This window comes from Taudactylus pleione, unplaced genomic scaffold, assembly GCF_031769625.1.
Source record: "Taudactylus pleione unplaced genomic scaffold, aTauple2 ptg000518l, whole genome shotgun sequence".
NCBI lineage: Eukaryota > Metazoa > Chordata > Amphibia > Anura > Myobatrachidae > Taudactylus > Taudactylus pleione.
The window spans coordinates 9,742,608-9,762,194 of record NW_028284920.1 but is presented as its reverse complement, the minus strand read 5'-3'; the positions used below and the strand labels follow the sequence as shown (position 1 = coordinate 9,762,194).

At 44.0% G+C, this 19,587-nt stretch overlaps 1 protein-coding gene across 8 annotated transcripts in view; it reads left to right on the top strand.

Annotated features, from left to right (window-relative positions):
• ATE1 (arginyltransferase 1) overlaps window positions 1-19,587 on the top strand; it is a 91,725-nt gene that overhangs the window by 21,452 nt on the left and 50,686 nt on the right. For 3 of the 8 annotated variants that reach the window (XM_088450510.1, XM_088450509.1, XM_088450506.1), the window contains 2 exons: window positions 9,251-9,471; window positions 16,262-16,390. In XM_088450510.1, coding sequence (XP_088306636.1) covers window positions 9,251-9,471; window positions 16,262-16,390 — 350 coding nt within the window. Of the gene's footprint in view, window positions 1-9,250; window positions 9,472-12,121; window positions 12,251-16,261; window positions 16,391-19,587 lie in introns of all 8 variants that reach the window. The other 5 variants (XM_088450508.1, XM_088450513.1, XM_088450507.1 and 2 more) reach the window with 2 other exon arrangements.

Below are 19,587 nucleotides of genomic sequence, written 5' to 3'. Positions count from 1 at the left end.
CCCTCCTCCTAAGGGTCATCGGGAAATTCAAGCAAGAGGGCGGCACAGTAATACTGATGGCTCCTGCTTGGCCCAAAGCGCCTTTGATTCACCGACCTTCAGAGTCTCTCCATAGACAATCCGTGGCCTCTTCCTCTAGGCCCGGACCTGTTAGCTCAGGGTCTGTGTCTGCATCCAGACCTGCCTCGTCCGTCTTGGACGGCTTGGGTCTTCCATCTTAAGAGCCAAAGGATTTTACTAGCTCTGTAATTCAGACGATGCTTAGGGCACAAAATTCTTCCTCGGCCAGCATCTATTACAGAGTATGGTGTTCCCATAGAGAATATGACCCTACAGATTTTAGGGTCTCCCGAGTGCTTGTTTTTCTCCAGGCTGGGTTAGACCTCGGTCTTCACCTGACCACTCTGAGAGTTCCAAGTTAAAAATCTGTTTGGTTTCAGCGAAGGATCTCCACCAAAACCCCCCCCCCCCCCCCTCCCTGCCTGATGTTAGAACATTTTTGCAGGGTGTTCTGAGGGTTCAGCCTCCCTTTGTCCCTCCGTTAGCTCCGTGGAATTTGTCTTTGGTTCTCAGGGCTCTTCAGGCTCCCCCATTTGAACCCCTGAACTCAGTAGACCTCAAGTGGTGGACAGCGAAGACCGTTTTTCTTCTCGCTATCTCTTCTGTCCGCAGGGTCTCTGATTTGGTAGCGCTTTTTTGTCGCTCCCCCTTTTTGATTTTTCGCAAGGATAGAGCTGTTCTTTGTACCAGGGCGGGTTACTTTCCTAAGGTAGCTTCCTGTTTTCAGGTAAATTAAGCAATTGTGGTTCCATCCTTCAGACCTCTTTGTAGGTGAAGATTCTCTGGATACTGTACGCGCCCTCCGTATCTATGTGGATTGTACCTACTCCTTTAGGAAATCAGGCTCTCTCTTTGTATTGTATGGCTTTCACAAGCGAGGCTGGCCAGCTAACAAACAGTCTCTGGCTAGATGGCTTCATATAACGATTTCTCAGGCTTACACACAAGCTTCCAAACACAGTGACAGCACATTCTACTCGATCTGTGGGACCATCGTGGGCGTTTCGACGTGGTTCCTCTGCAGAACAATTGTGCAAGGCAGCCACTTGGTTTTCCGTCCACTTTTCTCAGGTTTTACGCCTGTGATACTTTTTGCCCCTCAGGATGCTTTCTTTGGGTGCTGGATTCTCCTTTTCTGATCAGGAGCGTCACCACCGTTAAGGGAACTGCTTTAGGACATCCCCAAGGTAATTTCTGTGGACCCTATGGAACCCGAAGAAGAAAATAAGAGTTATGGTATAACATACCTTTTTGTTAACTCTTTTTCTTCGAGGTCCATAGGGATCAATGATTCCCTCTTCTTAGGGAGAGTGTTTCTGGTGTACATTGTCCTTCCTTCTCCTTTTTCCTTCTCATGCCTTGGGCTTGGTTACAAATGAAGTGCCTGTAGCCAGGGGGCAGGGGTATATATGGAGGAGGAACCAGTACATCCTGGGACCTAAAGCTTGTAACTGTTTGGTGCCTGGTTCACTCCAACCACATACCCCAAGGTAATTCCTGTGGACCCTATGGACCTCGAAGAAGGTTAACAAAGGTATGTTATACCGTCACTATTATTTTTTCCATCTTGCTGGTTGAAATCCAGCCAGATTGTTATTTAGAAATAAACACAATTTTGAGTTAAGCAGTAGAACAAGCCATTTTGCAGAGGTGCGGCGCTCCTGTGGTAGAATCTTCACTGTTTCCTGTTGTATTTGTACATTTATCATCTAAGTATACAGAACGTTCTGCGGATGGTTGTAGTAGAACTGGGAGCATTTAAGGCACCTTTGCAGAATCTTTATTCCTTTCTCATTGGTTTAGCTATGAAATGTGATAAAGTCTGCAGTGCTCAGACAGTTAGTCACTAATACCCCTTTCAGACATCTCAAGAACCCCGGGAATTTGGCCTGCCTCGGCCAAATTCCCGGGTACCCAAGTCTGTCTGAAAGGTGCCTACCCGGGAACATGTTCCTGGGTAGCTGCCCCTGCAATCGACCAGGGTTTTTCCTGGGGCTTAAGTCCCGGGAAATTACCCTGCTTCTGTCTGAATGGTGCTACCCGGGAATTTACTACTCCCGGGCATCACCAAGCAGCTTTTACATTGACAGCGCAGAGCGTTCTATAGGACGCTCTTCGCTGCTGCTCATTACAATGAGTTGGCAGTGCAGAGCCTCCTGTAGGACGCTCTGCGCTGCTGCTTATCACCCCCCGCAGCGGTGGCTGTGGCGCTGACAAACGAGTCAGCGACCATGACCGGGTCCTCACACCGGCGCTGGAGACCGCCGGTGGTTTGCAGCCACAGCGGGCCGCCCGCACTCCCGCTGGACCACCAGGGTAGATAGGAGTTGTTATATTATAGATAGAGGCTGCACTTTGATTGGATGGCTGCCTGCTGCATGATGATGACATCATCATCAGTGGCAGCCGGAGAGGGGATAGGTTAGGAAGAGCAGAGGAGAGGCAGGTAATATTTAAAACTAAAAAACCTGTCTTATGTCTGAAAGGGGTCTGCCTGGGAATTTCCCGGGTAGACACTGCAGTGTGAAAAGGGGGTCTCGACCAAATACCCGGGAATTTGCACAGGAGAAATTCCCGGGTCTGAGCAGGAAATTTCCCGGGTTGTATGTCTGAAAGGGGTATAAATTGTCTAAAGAATTCTGCAAGTGTGTGATTAGAATAAAATCTGAAAAAAAACTGACCTTCAAGATAAATTCTATATAGAACTGATCCATTCCTAGTTTTGATTATCTTTGTGGAAAAGCTCATGATAGCTGTTCATGGCAACTGAATAAACTATGTTCGCTTACATTGGCTCTGATGTTACTGTATGGGAGCTGCCATAATGATTGATCTTATGGGGAAGCTCTCAACCTGACTGTAAGGGGATTAGAAGGGACTGCATACCTTTTTAAGGATCATTTTAAATACCCATTGAGCAGTTACCCACTGCTATACCCAACCAAGTTATTGCCTACACTGCTGTGTTAGGAAAGAACAGTCACATAATTTCAGCTAGTGACATACAACTCGGTCCAGCAGAAACAGTGTTAACTAATTTTCATAGATTTGTTTCTAACACACTTGGCTATTTGTAGACCTAATTGACTTCATATTGCAGCTGGAAGTGATGGTTGCTGCTGTTTGGGATCACAGTTAATTAATTCAAATGATGAATCACCCCCGACATGTATTAATGTATGTAGTCTTTGCTTGACTGCACTTATCGTGGCTAGTTGGTGCTGCGTATGGCCGAATCTGACAGATCCAGCTGCTTGATGGCCATCGACATACAGACCCTTTCAGTGTGTGGTCACTAGAGCCTTTGACAAGACATCTTGTGTGTCTTAAGCTGGGTACACACTGACAGATACATTGGCCGATCAAATGATCGGCCAATGTATCTGCTGCCCGTCGGGCAGTGTGTACCCGCGATATGTCGTTGAATGCCGGCGTTCACCGACATCGCGTTGGCTGTGCTGCACAGCCGATGGACAGATATGTCTGCAGACATATCGGTACATCGGCAGGTGTGTACACGCACAGCACACACAGCGGTAGCCGTGAGGAGGGGGTGGGACACCCCTCCCCCGCCCACCGGGACACGCCCCCTGGACATAGGGGGCCTGCGGGCAGACACAGATGATGGTTCATCGTGTACGAACAACCATCATCTGCATATATATCTGTATAGTGTGTACCCTCCATAACACCTAAATATATCCCTGAATGATATTTATTTACACAGATGTGTCTTCATACACTTAGCCTCAATACGTCATACGCTCAAGACGACTAAAGCGAATGAGCCGCCAGGTACCGAGCGTCTCTGCTTGTGCCAGGCGTTCCTTTCGCTCGAAAAAGTGTCTTAGTCGCAAACAGATGTGAGAAACCGCTTCACTAGACTGCACTGATGAATGTCATATGTGACACTTGTGTATCTGTGTGCGACTGTGTCTGTATACAAAGCACAACAGGACTCGGCGTGGAAAAATGCCGCTGCTGCTCCATTACAGCACTTTGTATACAGATTCAGACTCTGTCGCACACAGATACATATACAAGTGTGGCATAACAAATGTATCTGCGCAGTCTCTTGAAGAGGTTTGTCACATCTGTTTGCTACCAAGACTCCTTTTCGGGCGAAAAAGACACTTGGCGCAAGCAGAATAGCAAGAACACGGGCCCTGGTGTGCGGAGAAGGGCTGTTTGACTGTAGCAATAGTGTACGAGGACACATCTGTGTATAACAAGTGTCTGCCCCTTCTCTTTAGAATGCAGTGTCATACGAGCAGGGACCTCTTCCCTCATGTGCTTCTCCTTTCCCTTACTTACTTTGAGTGTTATGATCTTGGATGCAGCAATGTTTATAAACCATGTAGTTTTCCTGCTTTGTTTTGTAAAATTTAATTTTAATGGTCAACTCTGTGCTGTCCCTCCCCTGAAGGTACTTTACTGCTTTGCGCCTGTAAGTGGCCTCTTCTCCACCACGTTTGTTAATTCTAGGACTGATTTCTTTGCTTTTGGATGCAAATGCAGCAGTGAAATGTATGCTTCAGGCATGCTGTGTTTATACGTAGATTTATTGGCATTGAAGTAAACTGTGTAACAAGTGAAGACGTTTTTCCTGTTGTGTCTGGTGGAGTTCAGTCCCACGCACACATGGCTTATGTTTTAGTTTTCTACTACAAGTCTTGATGATGAGATTGTTGGGTGGTCCTCCCAGGGAGCACGGCATCTAAACCGTATGAGTAGGGTTTTAGACTTATTGTTTTATTACAGATTTACGTAGATGAAATTGATCCAGCGCCAGACCTAGAAAAAGGGCACTCTCGTCCGAAAAGGGGGGGTGTGGCCTTGAGTAAAGGGGGCAAGTCTTTACGACGCGCCCCCTTTTCATCACTCTTGGGTGCATGCCTGGCACTTATCATAATTGAGAGTCACTTGATGCTCATCCTACTCACACTAGCAGTCTGAGGTCATGCCAGAAAAGTCACACCCATGCAGCATTTATCAACTGAATGAGAGCAATCACGGCTAATTATTGCGCTTGTTGCGTCCAATTAGAACTGCTTTAGCTGCATAAAATGGCGAAACTTGTCTAACGTCCACGTTGGCTGCCCAAACCAGGACTTATTGCAAATTTCTGTTTGCCTCCTCAGGTGGGGGACGAGCATCCATGCGCTGGCGGCTGTTCGCACCCGAATGGAGCAATAATTGAATTGCTCAGTCGGCCGTCTGGTACTGACAGCCACCGGTGAAAACATTGGAATGGCCCCTTGTATATTCCTGACTGCAGAAGAGTTTAACCGGGTCTCAGACACGAGACATGGTGCATACAGACTGTGTTTTGTGACTGCACCGGAAACATTGGAACTTATTTTCCAGCAAAGCGAATGGTTTCCCAGAAGCTTTACATTTTCTGGCACTACTCTGTTAAGCACAATGTTAGGACAGTTGCTTATAATAATGGATAAAAATAGTTTAGGGCTATGTGATACAGGAATAGGTGCTCTCTACTTACTGTATAGCCTATAGGAATAATTGTGTAGTGGGGTGTGCTAGTGTGTAAGATATACTGCTGGCATAGGCTGCCTACCCTCGCCGCTCTACCTCTTGACTGACCATTTTTAAATGTCTGCACCTATTCAGTGTGGGATTTACTGTAAAAGTATGACTGTGGTGGGTGCTGTCGTTGGGCTTGGATATTCAGCTGGTAGCCACTAAGTTGTAGTCCCTCCTCCATCTCAATCATAGTTTTACATCAATGCAATGTTGTTTATGTGAATAGTTTATCAACACCGTGGTGGGGCATGCTACATCAGTGCCACCTTATTCCTAAGAAATAACTTTATGCATAAATATTGTTTATATTGCACCAGTACGTTCTGTTGTGCTTTATAATTGGGAACGAGACTGGGTTATAACAGACAGAGAAAGAGGGCCCTGCTTGCAATTTTTGCCAGCTATAGGATAACTGGAAATTTAATACATGAGATTAAGTGACACGTTGCATATTGTTGCAGCCAGATTTGCAAATGTAAACAGTGTTTTTGTGGGCTATATTTATCCAGTTGCACAGCAGATGGTGTTCAGTGAGTTGTTGCAGTGTGGAAGGAGAACACATGTAAATTTTGTGTGAACTGTGTATAACAGGTAATTGGGTAAAATTATTTTGGAAGTTACAATGGTGGTTCTATAATTTGACAAGCTTGTCTGAATAGAGAAATTTCCAGGGGGCAGCTTTTGTAGGCTTGGATGAACCGAAAGAGAGTCATGTTGTGTGATGCAGGATATTCCACAGAGTGGACGCAGCCTGGAAAAGGTCCTGTAATAGTGCATGGTAGCAGGTAATGAGTGTGGATTAGAGATGCAGATCTTGCACAGAGCAAACGTTCTATTTTTGAGTAAAGTGAAGACCTTTTATGTTAGTGTAGCTTTGTTGATTGTTCCCACAAAATATTTAGCTATTGTAAGGAAGTATAGTCAAAGTAAATATTTTTAAACCACAATGTTCTGCAGATACCACTAACCACAACTAATGGGCCCCATACATCAGAGATGGATTGCCGCGATGCTGCAACCCAGGATCGCAGAAATCCAACATGTTGGATTTCGGCAATATGACGATCGTGATAAATAAAATTATCGCAATTGTCAAATCGCGGACATTAAACATGTCAAATGTCTGCGATCCGGCGGCGGATCGCAGAACATCGATGGTGGGCGATCGGAAATTTCTGATCGCAGCCCTGCCTCACGGCGATTCGTCGCAGATGTATGATCACCTTAACATTACAAGATGAATTTCTTAATTCATTTTTAAAGACCAAACCAGGTTTGTGTGGCAAAATCACCGCAACAAATCGGCAAACTTGTACCCGATTCCATTACCCCCTGAGCCTGCACCTGTGTGCAAATTCTCTTTCATGACCACCCTCCTTCCTATCCCACCTATTCAGCTAAAGCCCCCACTGCTTTTCTGGTGGATGATAGTGGGTGCAGTTTATTTTGGGGGCTATATGAAAGCATTCACTTGCTGATGTAAAAACAGGACTGTTCGTTTGATATGAACTTTGGTCATCACTAATATAACCTGTTTGTCCACATAACATTAAACGCTATTTTAAGAGCCATAGCCAAACCCTAGTTGTGTTACAGGTAGCGGTGTAATACTCGTTTTCTGTTGCTCTCCAACAATATATCAAATTCTTGATGCTATCTTATAAACTGGGTTCTCCAAATCTGTATGTTTGCTACTAAGGCCTGTATTCAATATGGCATTTTCGCCTCCTTCACCTGTTTTCCAGGCAGAAAAGTATTGCGTGCGTGCCCGCTATTCCCCGCATTCAATTCCAAATTAGGCAAAAACGGGAACAGGCGAAACTTGGATCAGCGAAAAAATACGGGAATTTTTGGGAAATAATCGTAGAACCCCCCCCCCTAAAGATGTCCAGACCTGGGGGATCACTATGGATACCCCCGTTTTTGCCTGCAGAAGAAAGTCGGGTTTTTAAATAGTCGTGACAGGCGCTTTTTTCCTGACATTGAAGAAGTGATGCAGAAGAGCACTTAGCTTTTTTTTTCGTTTTTAAAAGTGGTCCCATCAAATTTGGGGTACTTGAAAATGGGTACTAGCATATTTTTTAAGTCCCTAAACTAATTTTTTACAAATTCCGCAAAAGTTCACCCGCCACTAGTCTGTACAATGAAGAAAACACCTGCCGCATATAAGGGAACCCCTGTGGATTTAGGCCCTCATTCAGAGCCGTACGCTCTGAATGAGGGCCGGGCTCCATTTTCATGGAGCGTCCTCCTGGACGCTCGTATAGCTGTGGGTCACCACCCACAGGTTATACGAGCGTGCATTGTGATGGTCGAGACCATCGCGACCATCGAATTTGCGAGCCGGAGCCTGCGGTTGAGGTTTTCAACCGCAAGCTCCGGAGTGATTTTGGCTCTATCAGAGCCAAAATCACTCCCACTGACATCACTAGTGATGTCAGTGGGCCGGCTTTTGACGGGAGGCGTTCCCGTGGGAACGCCCCCGTCAGGGAGGCACGCCCACCAAAGGGTTCGTGCTGTCAATCAACATTGACAGCACGCCCCCTTTGATCGGACACAACGAGCGAAGGACTTTCTTTCGCTCGACGCGTCTGGCGCATGTGCACGACGGAGCTCCCTCCGTCGTGCGCATGCTCAGTCCATAACATCGACCCACTTGCGAGCGGACAGCCGCTCGTGAGTGGGTCTGAATCAGGCCCTTAATTTGTCTATTTTAGAAGTGGTTTTTATTTTGTTTTATTTATTTATTTATTTTTTAACCTCAAATCTGCACTTTTTTTCACGTGCTAAAGGTAATTCGAAAAATTATCCCTGTTTTTTTAAAATGACTTTTTGCTCTATCTACGAAAAAAAAAACAAGAATTTTTGGGAAATATGCCTGGGACCCCTCTAAAGATGTCCAGACATGGGGGATCACTATGGGTACCCCCACTTTTGCATGCTGAAGGAAGTCGGGGTTTGTAATAGCCGGGGTTTGTAATAGCCACGGCAGGTGCACTTTGCGGCTATGAAGAAGTTGTGAAGAATAGCACTTAGTTTTTTTGAGGGGGGGGGGGAAATAACTATTCCTATCAAATACGGGGTACGTGAAAATGGGGGTAAGTGTTTTTTAAGTCCTTAAAGTTATTTCTAAAATTCTGCAAAACCTAGTGTGTATATATACATGAATACCAGCGTATGCATATGTACATGCACTGGTATGTGGAATGTAGTGGAGAGGGATGAAACAAGGAGGGAGGGCCCTGCTCATGAAAGCTTATATTGTAAAGGAATGTGGTGGTGGGGAGTTAAGTGGGTAACGTTCAAGCGGTGGTCTGATAGGCTTGGGTCAATATCTGCATTCTAAGGGAGTGTTTGAAGGAATGGCGGCTGGGGAGATCATTTCATATATTAGGGTTACTCCTGGAGAAGTCTTGAAGGCAGGAGTGAAGAGGAGAGGTAACAGGCACCCGCTGGTCAGAGTGGATGTTATCCCCAAGCTGCCTGCTGAATTTTCTGTATGACTTGTTTCTAGGTTAGGATCCATCACAACGCAAAAAAATACAAATATTAGCATATTTAAAGCAACACCAGTACATTTATATGTAATATGATTTTGCAAATGATAACTACTGGGGCTCTACTGTTATATGTCATTTTTCAACAGGCAACGGTCCTGACGCAAGTAAGCCCCCCTGCCGGAAAGCTAAAGATATCCGTAAGGAACGTCATTTGCAAAAAGTACAGCTTCAAAAGGCTGATCAGACTTTGTCTGCAGAGGAACCAAAAATCGCCCCAATTACTGCAAAGCCCAAAGTAAATAGCTACAAGCCTCTAGAGGAATATCTAAGTGTGGCAGACCCGGAGAACGCAGCGCACCGACTTGAGGTATATCCCCCGCTCTATATTTTTGTATGTGCTTGTATGTTCCCATCACCGACACAGAATGGAGGCATCTGGAAGATTTTATTGAATTGCAAAGCATCTCCCTGCTGCCATTATTTTCTAGTGGAACATTTGGGTGAATTATCATAAATGTTGGTCCAGCTTGGAAAACCTCTTGTTCCTCCACTGTGTCAGTGACAGGTACTCTCTAATTTATTTTTTTTCCCCCCTACGGGGATGCATGGGAAATAAGGGCTTCCATTTTCATACTGCATTAAACAGACAATCTGTTTGGCACTTCTTGAAGAGTAATTTGTAGTTGATGATCATCACCATATCCTGTGATAGATAATACGTTGTAGCTTTATAAAAAAAACAAAGAACACTGTAGTAGAAGCAAATTACAATGTCTCTTCAAAATAGCTTGTACTTGTTCACTCTTTTTGTCACTAGGGGGTGATATAGGACCACCAGAGACTTTCTTTCACCGTTGTTTCCCAGGTTGTAGCTGATATAAGCGATTGCTGTTCAACTTTTCTCCTACTGCTACTCAGTAACTTCTCCCAATGTCTTGTCACTAAATTTGTGATTTAATTAAACACCACTCTTCAAAGTTTTAAACCAGTTTGTTATTTTAGATCGGTTGCTGATTATGCATTGTCTTTGCCCGCTTCACCACCAGTTGCAAATCCCATACAAAAAAAGCCGGCCATACACCTACACGACCAGCATAAGATAGGATTCGTCATACGATTTCCCTTCGACTCCCCGGAGCTCCCTGCCAGTCCCGGCAGCAAGTTTGTTGTTTTTCGTAGCACAGGATCTGTCGTAAGATCAATCCTGTGTGCCTTTTGTTCAGAAGGGAACAGTCATTGAAATGACTTGAATTACTGCACGATGGATCGCATGAACAAAATAAACGCACGATAAGATGGAACATATGGGCTGCACACTGATCATAAGATCCGATTATAGGAGCTGCTGGAGCGCGCATCGGATCTTATCTTACTACAATAATACACGATTTTCACAAGATCCATCTTATGACTCATCGAAAATCAGGCAATCAGCCCGAAATCGTGCAGGTGTATGGCCAGCAAAAGGCTGGCATCCTAGAACAGTGGTGGGGCAAAAATATGAATAATTTTTTTTCTCTTAAGTTTGCAGAATCTAGAGCTGGAGTGCAGCACTGTGTATTACCATGTTCATTTGGCTTAACCTGCAGCATGCACGTTACAGGGGTCAGAGTAGAATATTGAGGGACACCGTGAAAATGTTGGGAAGGGGATTACATTTCCTGTAACGTTGTTCTGCGGTTTACAGTGCTCTGCACTACCAGCCAAGTAAATTACAGCCCACAACTATTATCGCAATTCATGATCTAATCTGGGAATTGCCTGCAGCTCTGCTAATGCTAATTTATTCATAGCCAACAGGTAAGACATCATTCTTTTCTTATTCTTGAGAAAAATTCTCTAAGGATCACTTATGAACCTAATTGCCTGCCAAGTGCATTTCAAGGAGCACGCCCACTTCCGTATCTTTGGAAGCCGCCCCATAAAAATCACCCATGTTTGCAGAAACTGAGCAAGTATAAAACAATCAGTACTTTACTACAACGTCCGCCTTGCTTCCACTGCACGACACCCCTTTTTTCATTCTTTTTAAACTTTTTTTTTTTTTTTAATTTGATATCACAGCTATTTTGCAAACTTTACCTAATTTATATATTAAATTAATCTGGACAGTGAGGGAATATTGGGTCTGGTAGTTTCCTTGGTTGGTTTGTGGTTAGAAATGCATATTCCCATAAAAGTACAGCAGGGAGTGGCAAAGTGTTGACCTATGGATGAGTTTGTGTTTCTGGCACCTCTGAGCTGGAGAACCTCATTGTACAGAATAATCTGTTATCTGCCTAACCACTCCCTTCTGACATTGCATCGCGTTTCACACTCCAAGTTGTGGCTTTTATACCCTTGCATCTTGAGCTCCAAATCCGTGCACCTATAAAATCGGTGCGTTTGCCGAGAGTCATGTGACATCACAAGAGTATTTACACTTGCATAAATGAACCCATTCTACTACCTTTCCTTTTTTTACAGCATCTCCTAAATCAGGTAACTGTGACTAGACTGGGTTGTTGTGCCGGCGACATTGGTTCTAGACTGTTTATATCAAAGTGTCTGCATTTGTTTCGACTTAAATCTATAATAAAAAAGGATGAAGTGCTGGGAAAAATAAACCTTTTTTATTTGTCAAATAATGTGGATACTTTTTCTATTGGCTTTAGCACATGGCAAAGTATGCAGCCTGAAAGTTTATGACCTGCCCGGCTGCTGGCATATGAACAACCATCGACTGTGGTGGTTTTAGGAATTAGATTCCACTTCCCAACCAATGCTTCCAAAGTTCACCAAGCATCATGTTGGTAGTAGCTGTTTCCAGCACGTTTAATACCTACTGTGCAGTACTTATCTTTATTCATAGCTAAAATATTTTTAAAGGTTTGATTCTTTAAGGTTTAACTGCATCATGTATGAGCCAAGGCTGCAGGATCTTAAGAAACTGGAGTGGTCTCCTGCCACCGTAAGCAGAGCATGATAGGGTTGTGCGGGTTCCATAATGTTTGTTTTATTTTTACTCCTATATAAAGGTGAGACTTGCGAGGTCTTCTCCTCCCAGCCCTCAGTTCAAAGCAACGTTTCAGGAGTCCTACCAAGTGTATAAACGGTATCAGACGACCATTCATAAGGACCCACCCGACAAGCCAACCATAAGCCAGGTCAGAAGGCAAGAGGAGGCCTTTGCAAATCTTGCACAATTACTTGGGGCAGACACCTGAACTCCTATACAGATTAGTGTTTGAACAACTGAGATTACCAGGTTTCTGTTAATAGGAAGGATAAGTAGCAGCCCGAACAACTAACAACTGTTTCAGCGACTCGTGCAGGAACTTTTCTTGTCATTGCCACTTTGTGCTGGTGATGGTTTCAGATTTATACAGCACTGCCAGAACCTCATTCATTCACAAGACCTTGATAGCCTGGGATTCTAGGGTGTCTTATTGTGTTCCAGAGACAACAGTACATTGTGTGATCTACTTGTGATCACTTCAGCCACAGTAATGGGTTTCTGATAAAACCCTAGAGAGTACACAAGCCTGCTATTTCAGGGGCTAGTGGTTAATTAATTGCCAGCAAGATTCGGTAATATTCAAATGAGAAATTTGCTGGAATGGCCTGTGCCCGTCCGTGGTTTTTATTTATTTTTGCACTGGACACTAACCCAGCAGTTTTAGGTTACTTGCCTATTGCTGGATGGGGAATCTCCTTACCTTTATTATATTTGTATTGTGCTGATATTGGGGTCTGCCACCTCCAGACTTGGGGAACTGTATGGTAAATTTACTTTTCTGTTGTAATGGTTCAGCAGCTGATGCATGGTCAGGCTACTTTTCTTTTGGTTTTAATTGTCTATAATACTTGGAGTTTGTGACTAGTGGATTTGTATTGGGCCGCTACATTCAGTAAAGAGATGTGCGTATGTATGTAAGGGTTCTGTAAAATGTTGTCTCATCTGTTTAAGGCTTCTTGTGTTTATTTTCCCTCCCATGAACACAGTTTTTAGTTTTCTAATATGTATCCTAACAAAAGCAAGTTTTGTAAATAGCTACCCTGGTGTTCTATGTTGTGTGTTCTCAACTGGGGGGTAAACACGGCTCATACACCCCAGAGAGGAGCTCTGTTGCCGGACAGCTGGAGCTTCAAAGTTCACGTAACCCTTCTTAGCTCCCAGCAGTATAGATATCCATGAGCTTGTTATCTATTTACATGTGTGGCATGTTCCTAACATTCATGCGCAGCTTTCTGTTGGGAAATATTGCTGCTATTTAATTAAAGCAGAACTGCAGACATAAGGCCATTTAAACAGTTTACTCTGGCATAGGATATAAAAAAAAAACAAAACATAAGCAGTTGTAATATCTGAGGGTGGCTGGCTCCGGTGTTCAACCCAAGCTGTGGGGAACTCACATGGTGATGAGAAGCCGCTCTGGAGGGTCTGTATGACCGATGTATTCTAGAGGGTTTCAGGTGGAAGGAAATTCCGCAGGTGGATGGGAGACATGAATGTAAGGTTGTTGGTAAAGCTGCTCACAGGCTGTGACACCCGGAACAGCAGTCTCCGTTTCAGTCTGCCAAACAAAGTGCAAATGCTTCCATTCGGTGCTCACAGGATGTGGGAAGATGGGTATGAGGCACCTACGCGTTTCACCTTGAAAAAGACGTCAGGAGATGTCCCATCCACCTGCGGAATTTACTTCCACCTGAAACCCTCTAGAAAACACCGGTCACACTGACCCTCCAGAGCGGCTTCCCATCACCACGTGAGTTCCCCACAGCTTGGGTTGAACACCGGAGCCAGCCATCCGTGGACGCGGTTTGCTGTACCGCTATTGCCGGATTTCCACTCCGCATCGCACGGGATGGTACCATCACCTGTGCAGGTATTACCCAGCGCTGTGGAACATTCACACAATACGTGTTTATTTGGAATTCTATTGCCCTAGTGCGTGCACCATCTTTAATATACCCCATATGGAAACCCTAGGAACACTATTATAGCCATCACTTGTTTAGGGGTCTGGACTCCAGGATCAATTGATTATTGACGTACCATTGCTTGCTCATTTGAATTCACATTGTTGCAATCCGTTATCATAGCTGCTATTTTTAATATTTTTTTTTCATGTGTTCATTTTGTCAATAAATGTTGCAATTATATTTAGAACTGCTCTGAGTGACATTCACTTCTAAACCCTCAGATACTACGGCTGCTTTTGTTTTTTATATCTTATTGTGTTGTGGGGAGACTGTCTCTCTCACTCAGCTGTGTTGTATCTGGAAGGGTTATTTTATATCCTCAGCACCTGGGCCTTTTTTTGTTTTTATACTCTGGCATAGGAGTCCTCTCAGCAGCTATGTCCGACCATCTTTTCATGATTTTTATTTTTTATTTTACCTTCTCCAGGCTGTCTAGAATGGAGTATCATCTGCCACAGGCACAAGTACAGGACATTATTTCCCAGGGCTACAGTGTAATAGCTGAAGCACCAAATAAATGAGTTAGTGAAGGTACTATTAATCTAGATCAAAGGCTATGATGTACATGAAATAACTGGACCATTTATATATCCAACATTTTCTTCTTCTCTGTAACTGCCTGGTTCCATGTTAGGAAGGTGCCTCTTTAACCAAGCACAGTGACTGACAGCTAGCCAGCCTTGCTTTGAATAAAAAATGCACATTTTGGATTGATTTAATCCACAGGGGCAGAGCCAGTAATGTTCTACCTTTTGGCCTATATAAGGTCGCATCAGAACACTGTCCTAAAGTTGTGGGAGGAATTGCAATTGTCTGTTGGGATGAGAGGGTACCACTTAACCTTGTAATTGAATTGCAGTGCAATGCCTGTCAGATTAACACTAAACCAAGTCATTTCACCTATGTGGTACATATCTAAGAGTTGCCATTTTATGGTTTAGTAGTGCCTTAAGTTTCCTTTGCACAGCTAGTAAATATGCCCATTCAAATATTCAAAACGGACGTATTTTAACCTAGGGATGCTAAAGTTCCCCCTACACACTACACGATATTGCTAACGATTTGGCCGATTCTGATGCATCGAAATGACAAATTGACGATATCGCGCAGTGTGTATGCACTACATCGTGGAGTCGTCAGCCACATTGCCTGATCTTTTGTACATGCAGAAAGATCAGGCGATGCGGATGATAATCCCATGCAGCGCTATATGGCGGGGGCCGGCATGTCGGGCACCGGAACACTCAGTCTGTACGGACCGTCCGATATGTCGGCCTGTCTGCCCTGGGGTCATGGGTCACATCGCTGGGTACACAGTTGTTTAGTACCCAGCTTAAGGGGGAAGCCTGATGAAAATCAATAACTACATCAAGTTTTCTAGTGTTCTTTATGGTCAGTAACTGCTGAGCTAGCAGTTTCATTTCTCCAAACTGAACATTTCAGCCAGCCTACATAGTAACCATCATTTGAACCTGGGTCATCTCTGATGATGAAGTTGGGTAGACCGGAAACACATTTGTCTTTGGCTTTTGCCACCTAATTGGGTTACTTCCTGTTATTTAAACCGCTATCATTGGGACTAATTGAGTATGTGCTGCCATTTTGGGCTTCTTGTTAATAACATTCCTCCATGCCTGTAACATAATCAGTGTTCGCTTTTCCCCAACCAAGCAGTAGTAAAAATGACACAGCAGAGGCTCCGCTGCAAACAGATAGTGATGTCTAGTAAGTTTACTACATTAACCTATACCTTTATTAGGGATTTCTTAGGTGGTGCCATTCCTGGCCTCCTTATCCAGGCCTTGTTTTCCAATGTATCTCATTACAAAAACTTTTTAGAAATGTTAGTGCTTAGTCGTATGAGTGTTTTCCATGTATATTTTCTATGCTATATAATGTAACTGTGTTTTTTGTATGTTTTATAATATCTATTCATCCTAAGCATTGTGCCTGCATCTTGTGCATCTGATACAAATGGAACATCTGATAATGCAGTGACCGGGACTCCAGAGGTGTCCTTTCCTGGTGTATGCTGGGATTACTGTACTACCTGTATGTCTTTGCTCCCCCTGTAGCAGGTGAATGTTTGCTTAATTCTGGAGTGCTGACTTGGTGCAGGGCTCATTGTCAGATACTGTGTTGGTGCGGTGTAGCTTATCCCTTGTCTGCTTGACTTTCCCTTGCCCCTGAAGGTCAAGTTAGTTCCAGTCTCCATGGAGGACCCTGAATTCAAGGCATCTTTCGAGTTGTCCGCAGCTCTTTACGCCAAGTACCAGATGAGCGTGCACAAGGACCTCCCTCATGAATGCGGACCAGTAGAGGTACTTGCCAGTCTGCCACACGTGTATGTGTTTCTGTTACCCATCTTCTTTTTCTGTCCATTCTCTCCTTCTCAATCTGTCCATGACTCGTGGTGGAACTCTAAAGCATCAGGCCTGACCTTCCCCTCACACGTTGCAGCAAGATTAGCCTAGCTCGTGAGTCATTTCTTTCCCTGTAAGGTGCATTTTATGAGACTATACGCTCTTGCTTTTCCAATGGGTTTTATAGTCACATTTTTTTCTGCTGAAGATGTCCAGACCATATTTTATGCACTCCTGCTCATGACTCATCTGTGCTTCTTAGAAAATATAACTAAGGAAGCCCCATCATTTTCATCCATCTATACACGCTGCTTTCAGTGACCTGTGGTGAAGATCCTTTAGCTGATACCAGCAGGTATTGGGGAGTATCTGATGACTCTTCCACAAGCCATAGTTAATGTGTATATGAGCTTGCATAAAACCTCACACTCCTCCTAGACCATGATATTGTGTGTAGCATAATAGACAATATATTATGCGTATAATAGACAATATATTATGGGGGGGGGGGGGGTTATCGGCAAAGGAAGTTGAGGCAATACAAGTGTGATGCCAGTGTCTGTGTGCTGTGTGGCAGCAGGATGAAGGTATAAGTTATTGCCGTTTGTAACCACCTCTGTAGCTGTTTATAGGGCGTAAAGCCACAATTTGAAATTGATATACGGTTGAGTCTCCCATATCCAAAATGCTTGGGACCAGGGGTATTTTGGATATCTGATTTTTCTGTATTTTGGAATATGTGCATACCATAATGAGATCTTGGAAATGAGACCCAAGTCTAAACACAGAATGTATTTGTGTTTTATATACCCCTTATACACACAGCCTGCAGGTAATATTTTATACAATATTTGTAATAATTTTGTGCATCAAAGTTTGTGTACATATATGAAATTAATTTGTTTCATATACACATTGTACACACAGCCTAAGGATGATGTTATACAATATTTTTAATCATTTTGTTCCTTAAACAAAGTTTGTGTACACTGAGCCATCAGAAAGCAAAGGTTTCACTATCTGTTATGCTAAAAAAAAAAAAAAAAAAATCTGTTTTTTGGAGTATTTGGATATGGGAGACTCAACTTCTATATCAAACAGTGTGTTACTGGACTTAATAACATGCATGACATACTTGGTGAGCTTATACTAAACTTAATAGTTTCACCATGCTCCTTCTGCAACGGCACCTCACCTGGTCTGGAACTACAGTAAGTGTGGCACATAGCCCCACTGACTAGCGAGACCTTATTGAATCGGCCCACTAGTATCGGGGCCTGTAACTCCAGATGGCTGCACCTCATATACACAGATGAGTGGGAGTCTGGACACATCCTAAGGGTGAGGGAGGGGTTACAACTGTCTGTAAATGAGTGGAGATGTATTATCAAACAGCATTTCTTATTACAATGTTTTATATAGGAAAATGTGTACAACTGCAGATGTGATTTCTGATGCCGATGTAGCTGGTGTTGTACGCGCTCTGTTGTGCAAAGGTTTTACTGTGATGTCATAAAAAATAAATTCTTTGCAGTTTTAAATAAGTCACTTACAGTAGTAGAACAAATCAAACAATAACACCGTAGTACTGGGAGTAAAAACCTGGAAATGTTATGCAATCTTCCAGTAATATCATGCAGTCTGTGCTTCAAGTATCCAAACACCAGTAAGTGCCAGCAGCTGCTTTCTGATGCAAAGTACTTGTTGGCCTGTAATAATTGTAAACCCAGTGGTGTCTGCAGACAGAAATTATACAGATATTGATTTTAAATTCTACATGTGTATCTGCTGCTTCCCTGGTGAAGTTGGCTTATTGATTGAACAATCTGAATTCTGTGTGTTCTCCACTCTAAGCTCATCTGGCCTGATTTTATATTCTCTATAGGGGAGATGTTTCAATCCCAGTGTTCTCCCCAGGCTGTTTTCTGCGGGTGCATCGCCTGGCACTTCCCGCTGCCCCAATGCACCGCATTCCCGGTCACCCTCAATGTGTCCTTGTTGCCACAGACACGGATGCAACGCCGAGCTGCGCCGACACATTCTTCACATTGGAGGCTCAGTGTCCGCCGGCAATAAGGGCATGTTAGTGAAGGTTCCAAGTGACGGGACACAGCGCATTGAGGTGGGGGGAGGTGCCGGGCAGAGGACACGGCATTGGGGCGGGGGGAGGTTCCGGGCATTGGGTCAGGGAAGAGTGCCGAGCAGGGGATGTGGCATTGGGGCGGGTGGTAGTTGTCCATCACAGTGAAGGGGCAGTGTCAGGCTGGAGGGCAAAGATCCCTCCTCCTGTATAAAAGTTCAGACGGGAACAGTCACCTGAACTGACTAAAGAGAGCCTGCAAGTGGGGCCAGTATCTGTAGGGCTGTATAAAAAGTATATTCTGTGTAGCCTGTAAGTGGGGCCAGTATCTGTAGGGCTGTATAAAAAATATTTTCTGTGTAGCCTGCCAAGTGGGGGCAGTATCCGGGTCTCTAAGAAGAAGAGAATTAATATATAAATTATTTCAAGTTTAAATCATTATAAGGTCAGGATTTAAAACGTTTTATTATTGCAAAGGCCCCCACCCGGCTACTACTTCATGCCTCCTGACTGGAAAAAATTTCTGGGGAGAACACTGAAGCCTTCTAAAGAGTGAAGTTGCTTATAGCAACCAATCAGCTTCTACCTATCATTTTATAGAATTTACTTGAAGAATGCTAGCTAGCAGCAGATTGGTTTCTGTGGACACTTGCTCCACTCTTTAGGTTTAATACATTTCCCCTTATGTCTCTGTGTAACCTGATTGCAGTTTTAGGGAATTAATAGGGACTCGTGTACACCTGTTTGCAGAGTATATCTTATATGTGAATTTATTGCCCTGCACACACTCTGGAATTGAGACATCGGCATTTTGGGTGTATATCACTTATCACTGTAGAGGCGTAACTGGGCTGTGAAGGGACGTTCTCACACGGGTGGCGTTCAGTGAGCGCATGTGGACGGAACTGCAAGCTATTCAGAATCAACTTAAATCCGCTTGGTGTAAGCTTAAATCTGCTTGTTAGTATGGGTTAGGTGCTATAGCGCACTGATGATGATGACCGGTGACCAAACCAAGCGTACACATAGGGGACGGACGGGTGGTTGTACCGTAAGAAGCATACTTCATTGCATA